Genomic DNA, 17,379 nt, shown 5'->3' with positions numbered 1-17,379 from the left:
AATTGTAATGGGGGAGATTTCCTGGAGCCGATAACAAAAAGGATGAAAAGGGTTATTTACATTTTTCTACTAGTAAAGATATAATGCAATAATGAATTATGCGCTCCAAAGGTGGCATGTATTGTTTCGCATTACCCTGTACAATAACTAGTCCAAAGTTCATTTCTATTGAACACAATTTGTACTTTTGTATGCATTATTTGAAAATTATCTTTTGTCAGAAACTTAAAACGTACATGAACACAAGGTCAAAAGAATGACGTTTTGTAGTAAAAAAAAAAAGGAATTAGTAGCAAATAATATTTATAAGGTAGCAAGATATAAAGAAAACATTGTCTATAAGTTTAACCTTGCTGTGTGCCTAAAATGGAAATATTTTATTCTTAAGAAAGTACACTACTTTTTCTCTAATTTCTTTTGTTTTCAGTCCATAGATGATTGGATTTAATGTTGGAGGGAAAATTAATGTGGACATCCCAATGAATCTCCTTAAATGTGGTGAAATATTTCTGATCCTATATGATATGATAGTAAAAAGACCAAGACACTCCAACAGGAGAAACACAGTCAGATGTGTAGCACAGGTCTGTAGAGCTTTGGCTTTTGTGTCGGTTCTCTTGGATCTGAAGCATGTGACAAGGATCTGGAGATAAGTATACAAGATGGTCCCATTAGCCAACAGCTGTGTGAGAGCGAGTATACAGAGCCCATAAACATTATTGATGGTTGTATCTGCACATACCAGAGACAGCAAAGAGGGATTATCACAGTAGGGGTTTTGCAGTACAGATCGACAGCGGGGTAAACGCAAAAGCAGAATAAAAAGAACAGATATCAAAACCAGTGAACCCATCCACACAAATGTGATTATTCCCATAATATGAGCATTCGTCATAACTGTTTTGTATTTCAAAGGGCAACATATGGCGATATATCTATCATATGCCATTGCAGTCAGACTGAAAATTGTACCTGCTGCATAGATGTGGATAAAGAAAGCTTGGGCAATACAAGCCGAGTATTGCCTTGTCCTGTTGTTTGTGAGTATGTCCTTGATGACCAGAGGGAAGAAAGCTGTTGATCCTATAAGATCATTGATAGGAAGGTTCAGCAATACAAGGTACATGGGCTGATGCAGAGATTTGTTCAGTACAATGGTAAGGATGAGAACAAGGTTGCAGAAAAGTATGATCATGTAGCTCAGAGTTGCAAAAAGAAATGCAGGAAAGACGTGTTCAGAGGAGATATTTAAGTGTTGAAGCACCAAAACATTGGATATGTTGTAGTGGACTTCCATTTTGATCCTCTCCGTTCCTAGAAAAAGAAAAGGCAATCACTGTTAATAACGTAATTATTGTAAGTATCATAGTCACTTTGTACACATTAACAATTTCGTAAGAACATGTAAGAATGATGGACAAGAAATGCATGACGAGATTATGTTGCAAAAAGTCACATTTGAGATGTATTAATCAAATTCAATAACTTACTGAACTATATGTCCACACAACTTCACTTCTCTATGAGTTCATATACATTTAGTTAATTGTGACACATTATCAAATACTGTATGTAAATAACAAGTTATAGTGTTTCGGATTTACAGCTTGGCGCCGACACTTTAGAAGCAAAATAGGACAAAGGAAGAGAGACAAAAAAACGAACATTCATTCACTCTCTGAACAAATTATAAACATAGTGACCGACTGGTAAGATGTTCAGAAGGATTAGCAGCTTTATAGGAGTGATTTTTCTCTGAACAGCAGACAGCTCCCTGGAGAATGATTCACCATAAAGTTATTGTTTCATTGTTATGGCAATGACTTAAGGGCTGGCCCACATGGGGCTTGAGAAGAATAATACATGTATTTATTAATGCACCACCATCCACACATTATCAATGAAATAAACTTGTAGAATATAGGTTATTTGAATACTTTAAGTTACACAGTATACAACCTGGTGTGGTAAAGGCATCATCCTTAGACTTATGTTAGACAACAAAGCTGACCTTGCATAACAAAACAGTGTGGCCCTTTTGAGTGGCCAGACAGCTGGAAAAGGGGCATGAAAGAGGCAAGGTTGCATAAGTTTAGTTTTAGGTTGGATATTAGACAAACATAAACTCCAAATCAAGTGGCATCTTTTTCCCTAGTTTCAAAGACTATCATCCGAGCCCTCGCTCTGAGCTACAAGGTTTCACTTAGGGACCATCAAATAACTAGTTTAAAGGACACAAATATGATTATAAATGCCTACTTGCTAACTTGCACATATAAGTGAAAAGTAAGTTAACAATATTTTAATATTTGTTCGTAAATGGCACATTTGTTTGTAATACTTTTGTCATGAATTGATTTTAACTAAACATTTTATTAGACGTTCATTTCAATTCTTTTTCAAAATGTGTCATGTCATACAGTAAGATCTATAGTGCCCAAAATGCAGATTTCTAATACAACTCTAGACTTATCAGTTATTTGGGGGGATTTGAGTGCTTTGTCTTTTTTATATGAATATTCTCATACTGTAAGGAATCTGAAGGTATTTTATTTAACAATTTTGCATTTTTTCAATTAATTCTAGTTTGATCTAACAAATACTTTTTGTTAGATCAATTCCTCACACAATTCATCCAAGTCATCAAAAATTTGTACCACATTTATAGACATTTTTAATTATTTTATTTTGCATACATTTCAACAATATGGGCAAGTTAGCACAGGATTGAATATTCATCCTAAAAATAACTTCACTGTAGTTTTGTTCAAACAGATAGACCCAATCAAGGCAGGTATGAAGGTTTTTGTTTTGGTCAACTTTGAATTAATCATGTTTTATGAATTTTCAAGGGGTTGTCTTTTATTTTTATTTTAATCCATCAAAGTGTGCTCAGTCATTGTCCCTGTAAACCTTTCCATTGTGTATTTTTGCATACATTATACATTATTTTTCATTTACATGTCCTTAATGTCTGCCAAAATGAGAATAGATTTAAAATGTCTAGAAATAAAACAACTAAAATAAGGCATTAACTATTTTGGATATCTGGATGACTGACAATGATGTTAATCTGTGCAACAATGCACATAAACAAAATCAACAGTATAATATTCAGTTAATGGATATTTCCCTGCTGTGTCAAATGGTCTCATTGAAATGAATGAAGAGGGAATGATTTCTGAAACAGTGCTGTTACTCTTGTTGCAACTAACAAAGTGATAACAATAAGGATTATTATAATATAGAAATGTATATTGGTATTGAACACAATCTCACAGCAGGGTCTCACACAATAACATTTCATCAATGTCAAAACCCTCTATTGATATTAAGTCCCTGTATTTATATAACAATTTACTTGATGCCATTTTTTCCATCTTTGGATATTTGTATGTATCATCATTCTGATTTATTCAGTTTACCACACACATCCACATCATTTTAATCTCCCCATAACCTCTCTTTAATGGTTTTCCCTCATACATTATGCACTTTCTATCTAATTTAATAACATTATTACCTTAAATATTTAATTATACAATTCAAATGTGTTATGTGATTGTGACTCTTTCCTTTCTTCCATATTGAGTAATAAGGAATGAATCTGAGAAACACCACTGATTTCTACAAAAAAGACACTAAGACTACAGAACACTCAAGAGGATTTCAAAACAGAGTAGTGTCATGATCCTTGTTTCAAATTGAGCACTAAATGTGTATATCATGAGTTATCTCAAGACCGACTCAATAGTATGTGCTATTTTGACTGAGAGATGAACTACTAATAAGAAAAATAAAACAATATTTTTCTCTTTTTGACACCCTGTGTTTTTTGACAAATGTCCTTAAATATTCCAGCAGTGAGCTGTCGAACCAAGGCTTATCTGCCAATTCCCGGCGTGCATAAAGGAGAGCTGCATCCTGAGCCTGTTTAGAACCTGCTCTCCTCCACTCTTCATAAATACATAAAATGTGGTAGGAAAATGCCAACTCAAGGGAGTCAAGTGAAGAAGAACTCTATATTGTGAACATTTTGTCTGTACCAAAAAACCCACTAAATAATCAAATACAAAATGAATGTTTGTGTGTTACCCAAGCTGATCAAAATAGAAAGCTATCTGTGTGATGTTGAATTGTGTTTGTCTGGCAGGCCTTGATTGTTTCTGGTTGAACATGAAATAAAAGAATAAAGACTCAAAAAACTACTGTGATGGAGCATGTTATTTCTGATTGTTTGGGGGCTTGATTTAGATTTTGGAATCTCGACATTACAGTGTACTATTACGTTCACACGTAATGCATGCTGCCACCTATCTGACCTGAAACTATATATGATATAGTATAGTTCTGAAATAGCCTTTGTTACAGAATAAATAACTATCAATTAATGTAAAAAATAGTTTGAATAGAATAGTTATTCTTTATTGTTTAATTTCTTTATCCTCTCACATCGGCTATATTTAAAAAATAAATGTAATAACTAAACCTACAATATTACACTTATACTTTAACACCTTTGTGCACATAAAACTATTACAACATATATAGTTTCAGGTCAGATAGGTGGCAGCATGCATTACGTGTGAACGTAATAGTACACTGTAATGTCGAGATTCCTAAATCTAAATCAAGCCCCCAAACAATCAGAAATAACATGCTCCATCACAGTAGTTTTTTGAGTCTTTATTATTTTATTTCATGTTCAACCAGAAACACTCAAGGCCTGCCAGACAAACACAATTCAACATCACACAGATAGCTTTTTATTTTGATCAGCTTGGGTAACAAACAAACATTCATTTTTTATTTGATTATTTAGTGGGTTTTTTGGTACAGACAAAATGTTCACAATATAGAGTTCTTCTCCAGTTGAGTCCCTTGAGTTGGCATTTTCCTACCACATTTTATGTATTTATGGAGAGTGGAGGAGAGCAGGTTCTAAAGAGGCTCAGGATGCAGCTCTCCTTTATGCACGCCAGGAATTGGCAGATAAGCCTTGGTTCGACAGCTCACTGCTGGAATATTTAAGGACATTTGTCACTTCCCCAGAAAGTACTCTGGCCTTAAACCTCGTGCCACAGCAGTGACGCCCCCTGCAGCCAAGCCTTCTGCAGCCTCGCCTGTCCAGTCGACTACAGCCTCGACTCCGGCCTCGCCTGTCCAGTCTACTACAGCCTCGACTCCGGCCTCGCCTGTCCAGTCGACTACAGCCTCGACTCCGGCCTCGCCTGTCCAGTCGACTCCAGCCTTGACTCCAGCCTTGACCCCAGCCTTGACTCCAGCCTCGCCGGTCCAGTCGACACCAGCCTTGACTCCAGTCGAGCCTGTCCAGTCGGGGGTCCCACCAACACCTATTCCGATGGGGGTCCCGCCAACACCTGCTCCTGCTCCATTGGGGGTCCTGCCATCTCCTGTTCCGATGGGGGTCCCGCCAACACATGCACCTGCTCCGTTTGGGGTCCTGCCCTCAACTGTTCCAATGGGGGTCCCGCCAACACCTGCTCTTGTTCCGATGGGGGTCCCACCAACATCTGCTCCTGTTCCGATGGGGGTCCCGCCAACACCTGCTCCGTTTGGGGTCCCGCCGTCACCTGTCCCACCGGGGGTCCCGCCAACTCCTCACCCCATCAACTCGGTGGTTCCTACGACACCTGTTCCGTTGGTGGTCCCACCAATCCATGTCCCTGTCCAGTCGGGGGACCCGCCGACTCAAGCTCATGTCCCACCGACTCTAGTTCATGTCACGTCGGTGGTGCTGCCGGCCCGTGCACCTACCTCTTCGGGGGTCCCGTCGATGCAAGTACCACCAGGGTTCCCGCCAAAGCCATCTCCTGCGGGGTCCCGCAGACGCCAGTACCAACTGGGGTCCCGCCGACAACAGCTCATGTCCCGTCGGGGGTCCCGCCGACTGGTGCTCCTGTCTCCTCGGTGGCCCTGCCGCCTCCTGCTCCAGGTGCTCCTTACTTTTCTCCGGAGTGGTCCCGCCGGCCTCCAGCCCGTCGTCCAGAGGCGTCTCACCGTCCTCCAGTCCATCCTACAGCCCGTCGTCCAGAGGCGTCTCGCCGTCCTCCAGTCCATCCTACAGCCCGTCGTCCAGAGGCGTCTCGCCGTCCTCCAGTCCATCCTACAGCCCATCTTCCAGAGGCGTCTCGTCGTCCTCCAGTCCGTCCTACAGCCCGTCCTCCAGCGGCGTCTCGTCGTCCTCCAGTCCGTCCTCCAGGCCGCTCCCCAGAGCTCTCTCGTCGTCCTCCATTCCGTCCTCCGGAGCTGTCTTGCCACTTTCCAGGCCGTCCTCCGGAACTGTCTTATCCCACTGTCCTCCATGTAGTCCTGCAGAGTTCCCTCGCCATGGTCTACGCCCCTGCCTCCGCCCCTGTCTCCGCCCCTGTCTCCGGCCTCCGGAGTTCCCTCGCCCTGGCCTCCGCCCATGTCTCCATCCTCCGGAGTTCCTTTGCCACAAGCCTTGTCCATGCTCTGTCTCATCCTCTGCCTTGCCCCTGGGACGTCCGCCCGAGACACGCTTCTCGTCCTCTGTCTTGCCCCCGGGCCTCCTGCCCGAATCCCGCATCCTGACCCCCTCCATCCACCCTGTTGGATTTTTTTGGACTTTGTTGGGACGTTTGGAATCCGCCCCTTGAGAGGGGGGTTCTGTCATGATCCTTGTTTCGTGTCGGTCATGTCTTTGTGTTGTGTTTTATTGTGAAATGTTTTCCCCTCTTGTGTCATGTTAAGCTTTACTTCCTGTCTGCGTTTTCCCTCCTGTGCCTGATTGTGTCATTGTGTTCACCTGTTGCCCCTGTGTTTCTCCTCCCCCTTCCAGCTGTCTCTTGTCTTGTGATTACCCTTGTGTATTTAGTCTCTGTTTCCCTTTTGTCTGTTGTTCGGTCGTCGTCATTTCTTCCCTGAGCTGGTCCATGATACCTGCCTGTTCCTGTCGCCCTTCATGTCTGAAGCTAAGTGTTTTGTCCTGTGTTCCCCTTGCTTCGTGTTTTCATCAACAGCCTTTGAAAAAAGCTCGCTTTTTGTTTGGACCCTTACATGCCTCCCCTTGATTTACTGCACTTGGGTCCTGTTTCCCCAACCCTGACATGTAGCTTATTGAGTTACATACTGTTTGCCCTTGACATTAAGTTGTGATAAATTTGTTAATTAAGAGTGCTAACTGTTGCAAAACTATAAAAATAAACTCATATCGTATTAACACAATGACATTTGGCAACACATATTTTTTATATTGCAATTTCAAAAAAACACAGGGTGTCAAAAAGAGAAAAATATTGTTTTATTTTTCTTATTAGTAGTTCATCTCACAGTCAAAATAGCACATACTATTGAGTCGGTCTTGAGATAACTCATGATATAGGCCTACATTTAGTGCTCAATAAATGTCATACAAAACTTTAACAAATAGAAGAGAACTTATTTATGCATTTCCATATATTTTCACTCCGTGTATATAGTCAGTGGCAAATGCGTACCTGCAATGAGAAACTTTTAGCTTTGTAACGTAGTTACTTTTTAATTTCATTGTCCTTCGGCAAGAATATTTGATTCAATACATTGTGCACAGTCTATGGTGCTATCACTTTTATGATCAAAGACAAAAAGAAACATAGATAAAACTGCAAATTGCCAACATTTGTGTACTTTGAGGTCGTCAAAATTTTAGATGTATAACTAAATCATAAAAACACAATTACAATTTAAAGAATCAGTGTAAACAAAGCAAACTATGCAAGTTTTCAATGGGATTAATTCCTCTTATGTCTTATGCAGCATACACATGTACACAATCTGGTTACAATTTGGTTGAACAAACATTTCTTTTCAGGAACATTTGTATGTTCTGCCTTAGTTCTGTTATTTTCAGTCCATATATAATTGGGTCCAATAAAGGGGGAAATATTAAAATGGACATACCAAGAACTCTTCTCATTTGTGGGGATGCACTTTCAATGCGATGAGCAATGAGTGTAAATGTAGTATTAACCTGTAAAATCAAGAAAACAACTAAATGTGTGCCACATGTTTGGAGGGCTTTTCTCCGAGCATCTGTGTTGTTATTCATGACACATGTGCGCAAGATCTGTGCATATGTGTATGCTATAACTAACAGTGGTCCGCCCATAAGCACAACTATAGTTGCCAATCCATAGTAGTTATTCAGCCTGGTGTCCTCACAAACCAGTTTCATTAATGATGGATTATTACAGTACAAATCCACTATGTCTGTCCTGCAAATTTGAATCCGAGCAACCAGAATAATCAACGTGCCTATTAGTGATATATTAAGCAACCATATGAAAATAATAATTTTAACTAAGTTTTGTGGGGTCATTATTGCATTATACCTCAAAGGACAACATATAGCAATATATCTGTCATATGCCATAGCACTCAAGATCAACAAGTTTCCTGTGCCATAAACATGAATCAACAATGCCTGAATAACACATGCAGGGTGAGAAATCTGCCTGTTCTGTGTCACCATGCTGGAAAGAAGCTGCGGGAACAAAGCTGTGGCACCCACAATGTCACTAATAGGCAAGTTGAACAGCAGGATGAACATGGGCTTGTGCAGCTTTTTTTTGCTCAAAGCAATAGTTGTTATTACCAACAAGTTACAAAAGACAATAATAAGATAGGTAAGAGTGCCAAATACAAACGCTGGATAAATGTGTGTAGCAGATAAACCTAATGGTACCAGGGTTAGTAAATCCCTAGAAGATGTATTCATATCCATAATTATACTGTCTTTATTATGTCTTCACCTCACACATGGAACACCATTTCTCTCTCAATAACCAAGCCAGCCGATGAATATTAAGGATCTTCACCTGAAATAAATGTTTTATCAACAAACAATTTTGAATTTAGTGCTATGGATAAAAATGTACTTCTGGTCTCATACCTGCTGCAGTCTGTTATCTTGCTGTTGACTGCACTGTGTCACAGAGAGCAAGGAATAACATTCTGTATTTTATAGACTTGTATGGTACACAAAGGCCCCGCATGACGTTAGAGAGGGTAATATGACAGCTTGTGTAATTGTAACCAAACTGAAATCATAACAAAAACATTGATCAAGTATTGTGGTTCTGAAATAGCCTTTGTTACAGAATAAATAACTATCAATTAATGTAAAAAATAGTTTGAATAGAATAGTTATTCTTTATTGCTTTATTGTTTAATTTCTTTATCCTCTCACATCGCCTATATTTAAAAAATAAATGTAATAACTAAACCTACAATATTACACTTATACTTTAACACCTTTGTGCACATAAAACTATTACAACATATATAGTTTCAGGTCAGATAGGTGGCAGCATGCATTACGTGTGAACGTAATATACACTGTAATGTCGAGATTCCTAAATCTAAATCAAGCCCCCAAACAATCAGAAATAACATGCTCCATCACAGTAGTTTTTTGAGTCTTTATTATTTTATTTCATGTTCAACCAGAAACACTCAAGGCCTGCCAGACAAACACAATTCAACATCACACAGATAGCTTTCTATTTTGATCAGCTTGGGTAACACACAAACATTCATTTTGTATTTGATTATTTAGTGGGTTTTTTGGTACAGACAAAATGTTCACAATATAGAGTTCTTCTCCAGTTGAGTCCCTAAACACAGTGAGAGCACATTGTGTACGTTGATTTTGCCTTTCCACACAGTTCTATGGTCAAGTTTATAAAAGTATTTCCACTGGTAGCAAATGCATTCTGTTTATTACGTGTTTATTTATGTGTCTGATTTGGTTTAATGGCACTGAATTTCCCCAGTTAAAACTATTTAGGTTATTCTTAGTTTTGTAATAATATGCTCTACTTAACTTGAAGGGGAACAAAAAGGATGATTTATGATTTAAGACAGTCATAAAGTAATGAGGGACTCCTTTGTTACTCAATATGATGTATTGCTTTTTTTGAGAGGGCACAGATTCTTATGTTTTGGAGCACCAAGAAGAAGGTGGTCAGAATTCAGTTGTGAAAAATATTACAAAATGTATTATAATATACAATGTTTTAGATGTTTCTCGATTCAGGGTTACAAACGAGTGACTTCTTGAATTACCTGTAGTAGAGCCTTACTATACTGTAAGATGTATTACACAACAGAATGATAAATCATGTAACAATTGTGATTTTTCCAGATGAAAAAAGTTGTTTTGGCTGACACACTGAGTAAAATGTTATATATACTACCTTTATTGAATAAAGACAACCGCAACTAAATGTCAAAATCAGTTGTAGAATTTCTCTGGGCAACCCTATCCATATCCCTCTTCTGATTTTCTTGTTTTTCCCCTTTTCCTCTTAATTTGTGTATAAAACATACCTGATTATATGTATTGGGTCATCTAACTTTAGTCAAAATGGGATACGAGGAAAGTAAATTTTAATTTTGGAACGAGAGGAAATATGTTTCAGAATATTTGGATGTAATGGATTGCATATCAAACAATATTTAAACAACAATCAAATTTGAGGAAGATGAAAGCAAGCAAAGAGCAGACCAAATCTCTGTTAGTTTTACAAAGGACTTTAAACAAAATTGCTGTCCAAGTTTAAGACTAGTATTCCTTTTTAGAAGTTCACACCAATGGAAACACAACCGAAAAAATCACAATGAAAACTACTTTTTCCATACTTGTAATATGAAATATGATTGCAGTAAGAAAAAAACAAACAGTTTCTTCTGGTCTTTTTAAATGTGAGGCTCCATAACAGATTGATTAAGCTAAATATGTTTTGGAAAATTCAGACTAAAAGTTAACACCTCCCATTCTAGAATTAAACTTCTTGTACTACTAAAAATCAGCATTTCTATTTCCACAACAACAAAACTGTTGAAAGTAATTTCCGTTTGTATTCAAGTTCATGCACTCTATAGGGTTCCATGCATAGTTGATGTTGTTTACACCACCTGAGAGACTACCAGAGAAAACCCAGTATTATGAATGTTTTTGCACCTCAAAAATACATTCCTCATTACCATCACTTCATGCAGGTGCCAGTAAGCATGACCCTAAGCCCGAGGTGCTCCAGTGGAGCTACTGAGTGGCCAGCAGATCAGAGTGCTGAGCAGCTTCCTTGTGTGAATGTGTAACTGTGTGGGAAAAAAAAGGTTTGAAAAACAAAAATAATAAAGCACCTTGTGTAAAGATTCAGGTAAACACTCTATTATTTTTGATAATATTTTTTACAACTTGCAGAAGAGTGTTTCGTATTTCACTTGTATACAGCCCATATACAATTGGATTCAAAAGTGGAGGCACAAGAAATATTAGCATGCCCATTATCTTTTGCAAGTCAGCTGAGACATTTTTGAACCTATGAGATAAAATTGTGAATGTCCCAGTAATCTCAAATATAATCAATATAAGCAACTGTGCAACGCAAGTGTTGACAGCTTTGGTCTTTTCCTCAGACCTCCTCGTAAACACACATGTAATCAGAATCTTGACATAAGAAAATGCTTGAATAGACACAGATACAGCTTGCATGACAGCTGTGTTAAACAATCCTATGATATTATTGAGTCCCGTGTTTCCACATGTGATCTTCAGTAGAGATGGGTTATCACAAAACACATTCATAATCACAGATTTGCACCTGGGAAGCTTTGTCTGTAGAGAGAACAATGATACAATCAAGACAAAGTCAAGACCCCAAACTAGAGAGATAATAAATGTCACAGCTTGGGGTGTCATAATCGAACTGTAGCGTAACGGCATACAGATGGCAGCATAACGATCAAAAGACATTGCTGCAAGAATAAATAAAATTCCCCCACCATACATGTGCAGTAAGAATGCTTGTAAAACACAGAGAGGGTAGTAAACCTTGTTTGTCTCAGTAACAATGTCTGAAAGTACTTTTGGTAGCATGGCAGTAATGCCTATCAGATCATTGAGAGGAAGACTAAACAGGATAAAATACATGGGCTTGTGAAGATTCTTCTTGAAAATAATCAGTGTCATCAAGGTCAGGTTGCAAAAAATGCCAAAAAAATAAATTGCAATACCAAGGAAAAATATAGGATATCGTCCTCCAGGTGGAATAACAAATGGGTCGAGGGTTAACTCAGAGCTGAACAAAAAAGATGTGTTCTCCATTTAATCTTCACTAAGATTATTGAAAACGAAAACAGTTATTAAATCTAATTATTAGAAAATTGCACCTAAAGCTCTCAGATGTAAGACAACATGTCACTCTGTCACTTAGAAGTGTTGCATGAAGGGAGGACAACTGCACTGCCCATCCTTTTTTAAGGCATGCTACTGCACCATCATTTGTTGACGTCAAATATTCTTTTGGGATCGTCATTAACTTTGCGTGGATTCATGATTTCAGGATTACTGTTAGTGAAGCAACCTGACTCCAGGGCTGAAAAGTGAAGGCTATTTGGAAATTCCTAAAACATGCAAATGTACTACGATTTTGTTAATTATTGCTAGCAGGAAGCGGCTCCACTGGTTGCAAAATAAGCCTGATTGTGTGACCCTTTCACTGTGTGTTTTCAGTTCATCAAATTTAATTTTAACATTTTGGTCACCCCTAAAAATGGTTGTACTTTGCTCTACCATTGTGTCACTTCAGTTTGCGAAGAAAGAAAGCTGACAACCTCCAAAAACTTAGATCACACAGTCAAACACATAGAGATGTCAAAGAACACATCTATTTAAAACAAAAAATGTATCTTTGTAAATTTCAAGTCTAGTTGCACACAAACAAGTTTATTATTTCAATTCCAGCAGTAGTTTCTGTTTTGAGATGTTTTCAAAAAGCTAATCTCATGACCATTCAAACAGAGAGAGAATCAATTTAATGAAGAGAAACAATTTTGCTTTCAAAATGCTGTTTAGGAAAGATATTTTATGATCTAAAGTACTGTCAATCATGCTAGGTGCTATCTCCTTTGTTGAGTGTTGTGAGCTCAACCACCTGCAGCTCAACACCGCCAAGACAAAGGAGTTGGTGGTGGATTTCCGCAGGAGGAAATCTACCCCCACACCCATTTCCATCAAGGGGGTGACTGCCGACATTGTTCAGGACTACAAATACCTGGGTGTTCACCTGGACAATAAACTGGACTGGGCCAAGAACACTGAGGCTGTGTATAAGAAGGGCCAGAGCCGACTCTACTTCCTGCGGAGGCTCCGGTCCTTCAACGTCTGTAACACCATGCTGAAGATGTTCTACCAGTCGGTGGTAGCCAGTGCCATCTTCTTTGGTGTTGCGTGCTGGGGAAGCAGGTTGAGGTCAGCAGACGCCAACAAGATCAGCAGGATCGTCAGGAAGGCTGGCTCCGTCATGGGGGTCCAGCTGGACTCTTTGCTGGTGGTGCCTGAGAGGGGGATGCTGCGCAAGCTGCGTAGTATCATGGACAACAACGCTCACCCTCTCCACCAGGTGCTGACCTCATACAGAAGCACCTTCAGCAATAGACTCATTCCACCCCGGTGTACCACAGAACGCCACAGGAAGTCCTTTCTTCCTATGGCCATCAGACTCTTTAACTCATCCACCTCAGGTCGTTAGAGGAACATTGGAGACTCAGTGACACTTTATTTCATCGCAATGCTGTCATTTCACTTGACTTTCACTTTCACATATCACTTTATTCACATGTCACTTTATTTAGTATTTAGTATTTAGTATTCAGCTTAGTTTTTTAGTTATCTTATTACTGTACTGCTATTTGCACTATATGTATTGTTGTATATTGTATATACCTACGTAGTTACTGTAACTATTTCACTATTTCATATTTGCAAAGCTGCTCTTATTCTTGATACATTTAGTTTATATTTAGTTATACTTAGTTTATACTTAGTTATTTTAGTTTATATTTAGTAATATTTGATGTATATCTAGTGTATATTTAGTAGTTTAGTTATATTGAGTGTATATTTCTCCTTCCTTCTTTGTATTGAACTGTTGCACCTCAATTTCCCTCGGGATAAATAAAGCTTCTTGAATCTTGAATCTTGAATCTTTCACCTATAACAGTAACAGAAAGTTACACTGCCTGGCCAAAAAAAAGGTCACACACTAATATTCGTTGGACCGCCTTTAGCTTTGATTACGGCACGCATTCGCTGTGGCATCGTTTCCACAAGCTTCTGCAATGTCACAACATTTATTTCTGTCTTGCATTAATTTTTCGCCAAGATCTTGTATTGATGACGGGAAATTCAGACCACTGCGCAAAGTCTTCTCCAGCACATCCCAAAGATTCCCAATCGGGTTCAGGTCTGGACTCTGTGGTGGCCAATCCATGTGTGACAATAATGTCTCATGCTCCCTGAACCACTCTTTCACAATTTGAGCCCGATGGATCCTGGCATTGTCATCTTGGAACATGCCTGTGCCATCAGGGAAGAAAAAATCCATTGATGGAATAACCTGGTCATTCAGTATATTCAGGTAGTCAGCTGACCTCATTCTTGGGGCGCATAACGTTGCTGAACCTAGACCAGACCAACTGCAGCAACTCCAGATCATAGCACTGCCCCACAGGCTTGTGACCTTTTTTTTGGCCGGGCAGTGTATGATCTGTCCTTTATAGGGAGGTTAGGAATCATTGCTGCCGGGTAGTCAAGCAAATTACCGTCACTTTACCCTGTAACATCTACAGTGTGTATGTTGTTTTTTAATCTAGAGTTTGGGTTGGAAGACGTTGGTTCATTCGAATAACAAAACCACATTTTGGACCTACTGCATGAGTTAAAAATCCTTATGGTAACATACAGTGGGGCAAAAAGAATTTAGTCAGCCACCAATTGTGCAAGTTCTCCCATTTAAAAAGATGAGAGAGGCCTGTAATTTTTTATCATAGGTATACCTCAACTATGAGAGACAAAATGAGAAAAAAAAATCCAGGAAATCACATTGTAGGATTTTTAATGAATTAATTGGTAAAATAAATATTTGGTCAATAACAAACAAGCAAGATTTCTGGCTCTCACAGACCTGTAACTTCTTCTTTAAGAGGCTCCTCTGTCCTCCACTCGTTACCTGTATTAATGGCACCTTTTTGAACTCGTTATCAGTATAAAAGACACCTGTCCACAACCTCAAACAGTCATACTCCAAACTCCACTATGTCCAAGACCAAAGAGCTGTCAAAGGAGACCAGAGACAAAATTGTAGACCTGCACCAGGCTGGGAAAACGGAATCTGCAATAGGTAAGCAGCTTGGTGTGAAGAAATCACCTGTGGGAGCAATTATTAGAAAATGGAAGACATACAAGACCACTGCTAATCTCCCTCGATCTGGGGCTCCACGCAAGATCTCACCCCGTGGGGTCAAAATTATCACAAGAACGGTGAGCAAAAATCCCAGAACCACACGGGGGGACCTAGTGAATGACCTGCAGAGAGCTGGGACCAAAGTAACAGAGGCTAGCATCAGTAACACACTACGCCGCCAGGGACTTAAATCCTGCAGTTCCAGACGTGTCCCCCTGCTTAAGCCAGTACATGTCCAGGCCCGTCTGAAGTTTGCTAGAGGGCATTTGGATGATCCAGAAGAGGATTGGGAGAATGTCATATGGTCAGATGAAACCAAAATAGAACTTTTTGGTAAAAACTCAACTCGTCGTGTTTGGAGGAGAAAGAATGCAGAGTTGCATCCAAAGAACACCATACCTACTGTGAAGCATGGGGGTGGAAACATCAAGCTTTGGGGCTGTTTTTCTGCAAAGGGACCAGGACGACTGATCCGTGTAAAGGAAAGAATGAATGGGGCCATTTATCGTGAGATTTTGAGTGAAAACCTCCTTCCATCAGCAAGGGCACTGAAGATGAAGCGTGGCTGGGTCTTTCAGCATGACATTGATCCCAAACACACCGCCAGGGCAACGAAGGAGTGGCTTCGTAAGAAGCATTTCAAGGTCCTGGAGTGGCCTAGCCAGTCTCCAGATCTCAACCCCATAGAAAATCTTTGGAGGGAGTTGAAAGTCCGTGTTGCCCAGCGACAGCCCCAAAACATCACTGCTTTAGAGGAGATCTGCATGGAGGAATGGGCCAAAATACCAGCAACAGTGTGTGAAAACCTTGTGAAGACTTACAGAAAACGTTTGACCTCTGTCATTGCCAACAAAGGGTATATAACAAAGTATTGAGATGAACTTTTGTTATTAACCAAATACTTATTTTCCACAATAATTTGAAATAAATTCTTTAAAAATCAGACAATGTGAGGCAGGCCTCTCTCATCTTTTTAAATGGGAGAACTTGCACAATTGGTGGCTGACTAAATACTTTTTTGCCCCACTGTATCTGAAGTCTTTTCTAATTTATTTGGATTTAAAAGGTTTGTACAGGATTGATATTAACATAAATAAAACATAATTATTCCAACTTTTATTGTATTAAGCTTTTTAGGTAAAGCGCTACTGTAGCATATATTGTATCTATGATACAATCCAAATATCCAGAGTTACATCAGCTAGATGCCCCATTACTTTAGGCAAAACAAATGTATTAATGAGCCCCTTTGAGATATAATTAAATGATGTGTTATTAACTGTCTCACATTGTAATTAATCCCTGGATAATTAGTAATCCTCCGGTTGTTATATGATTCCTTGTTGTTTGCTAATGAAGCATGTTGTTTAATAACACCCAAGGGAGGCAGTAACATGGCAGGCTGCATGTCACATTACATCTTATTTACATTTTATTCCTTAACTGTAATGGCTGAAAGAGTTAATAATACATAATAATGTAAAACATTAAAAAAGTTTAAGTTTAATGTTGAAGTTGAATCATCACACAAAAAAGTGTTTGCTCTGTGTGTTTGTTTTCTCCTTTCAACTGCCATGTTTTATTAGCAAAACCACAATTTTCATTAATGTCAAAATAGCCGAATAATTAAAACATATATACCATATTCTAAAGCATTTTCTTGGTTGTTAATGTGTCCCAGGAGAAAAATGTACATTAAAACACTGAAGTGGCCACATCAGGCCTTTGGGAACAAGGACCTTGTCCATGCAGACAAAAGAGCTGTTAGGACATTAGGACCTCAGAAAAGACTAATCATCTCACCCAAGAGGAATGGACATGATGGACCCTTGAGTTGCTTTGATAATTGATTTGACCCTCTAATTACTTTCTAATTGTACATGATTATTGGTTTCAGAGATTAGTGATTTCGCCTTACAGCAATGTCGGGCCTTTGTTTTCAAAGTTAACACAGTCTTTTGATACTTCAATTTCCTCACAACACACAGAATGATGATTGTCACATGTTCACTATGTTGTTTAAAATGTTTGTAACAGTTTTTTTTTTCATAATGGCTTATGTGAATAACATCAAATGTTATTTATGTAGGTTTTTCTTCGTAAAAAT

The 17,379-nt window shown here is 39.0% G+C and overlaps 3 protein-coding genes across 3 annotated transcripts; all 3 read right to left on the bottom strand.

Annotated features, from left to right (window-relative positions):
- Positions 1–361: 361 nt before the first annotated feature.
- Positions 362–1,297, bottom strand: LOC134880493 (putative gustatory receptor clone PTE01). The gene has a single exon (XM_063907446.1). The coding sequence runs from the start codon at positions 1,295–1,297 to the stop codon at positions 362–364; it is 936 nt and encodes a 311-aa protein (XP_063763516.1).
- A 6,504-nt stretch (positions 1,298–7,801) lies between these two features.
- Positions 7,802–8,746, bottom strand: LOC134880492 (olfactory receptor 52B2-like). The gene has a single exon (XM_063907445.1). It carries the CDS (start codon positions 8,744–8,746, stop codon positions 7,802–7,804), a length of 945 nt encoding a protein of 314 aa, XP_063763515.1.
- A 2,436-nt stretch (positions 8,747–11,182) lies between these two features.
- or71aq2 (odorant receptor, family 71, subfamily AQ, member 2) lies at positions 11,183–12,133 on the bottom strand. The gene has a single exon (XM_063907444.1). The coding sequence runs from the start codon at positions 12,131–12,133 to the stop codon at positions 11,183–11,185; it is 951 nt and encodes a 316-aa protein (XP_063763514.1).
- Positions 12,134–17,379: the final 5,246 nt, after the last annotated feature.

The sequence above is a fragment of the Eleginops maclovinus genome, chromosome 18 (assembly GCF_036324505.1).
Source record: "Eleginops maclovinus isolate JMC-PN-2008 ecotype Puerto Natales chromosome 18, JC_Emac_rtc_rv5, whole genome shotgun sequence".
NCBI classification, from domain to species: domain Eukaryota; kingdom Metazoa; phylum Chordata; class Actinopteri; order Perciformes; family Eleginopidae; genus Eleginops; species Eleginops maclovinus.
This window is presented reverse-complemented; position numbering and strand designations above follow the sequence as displayed.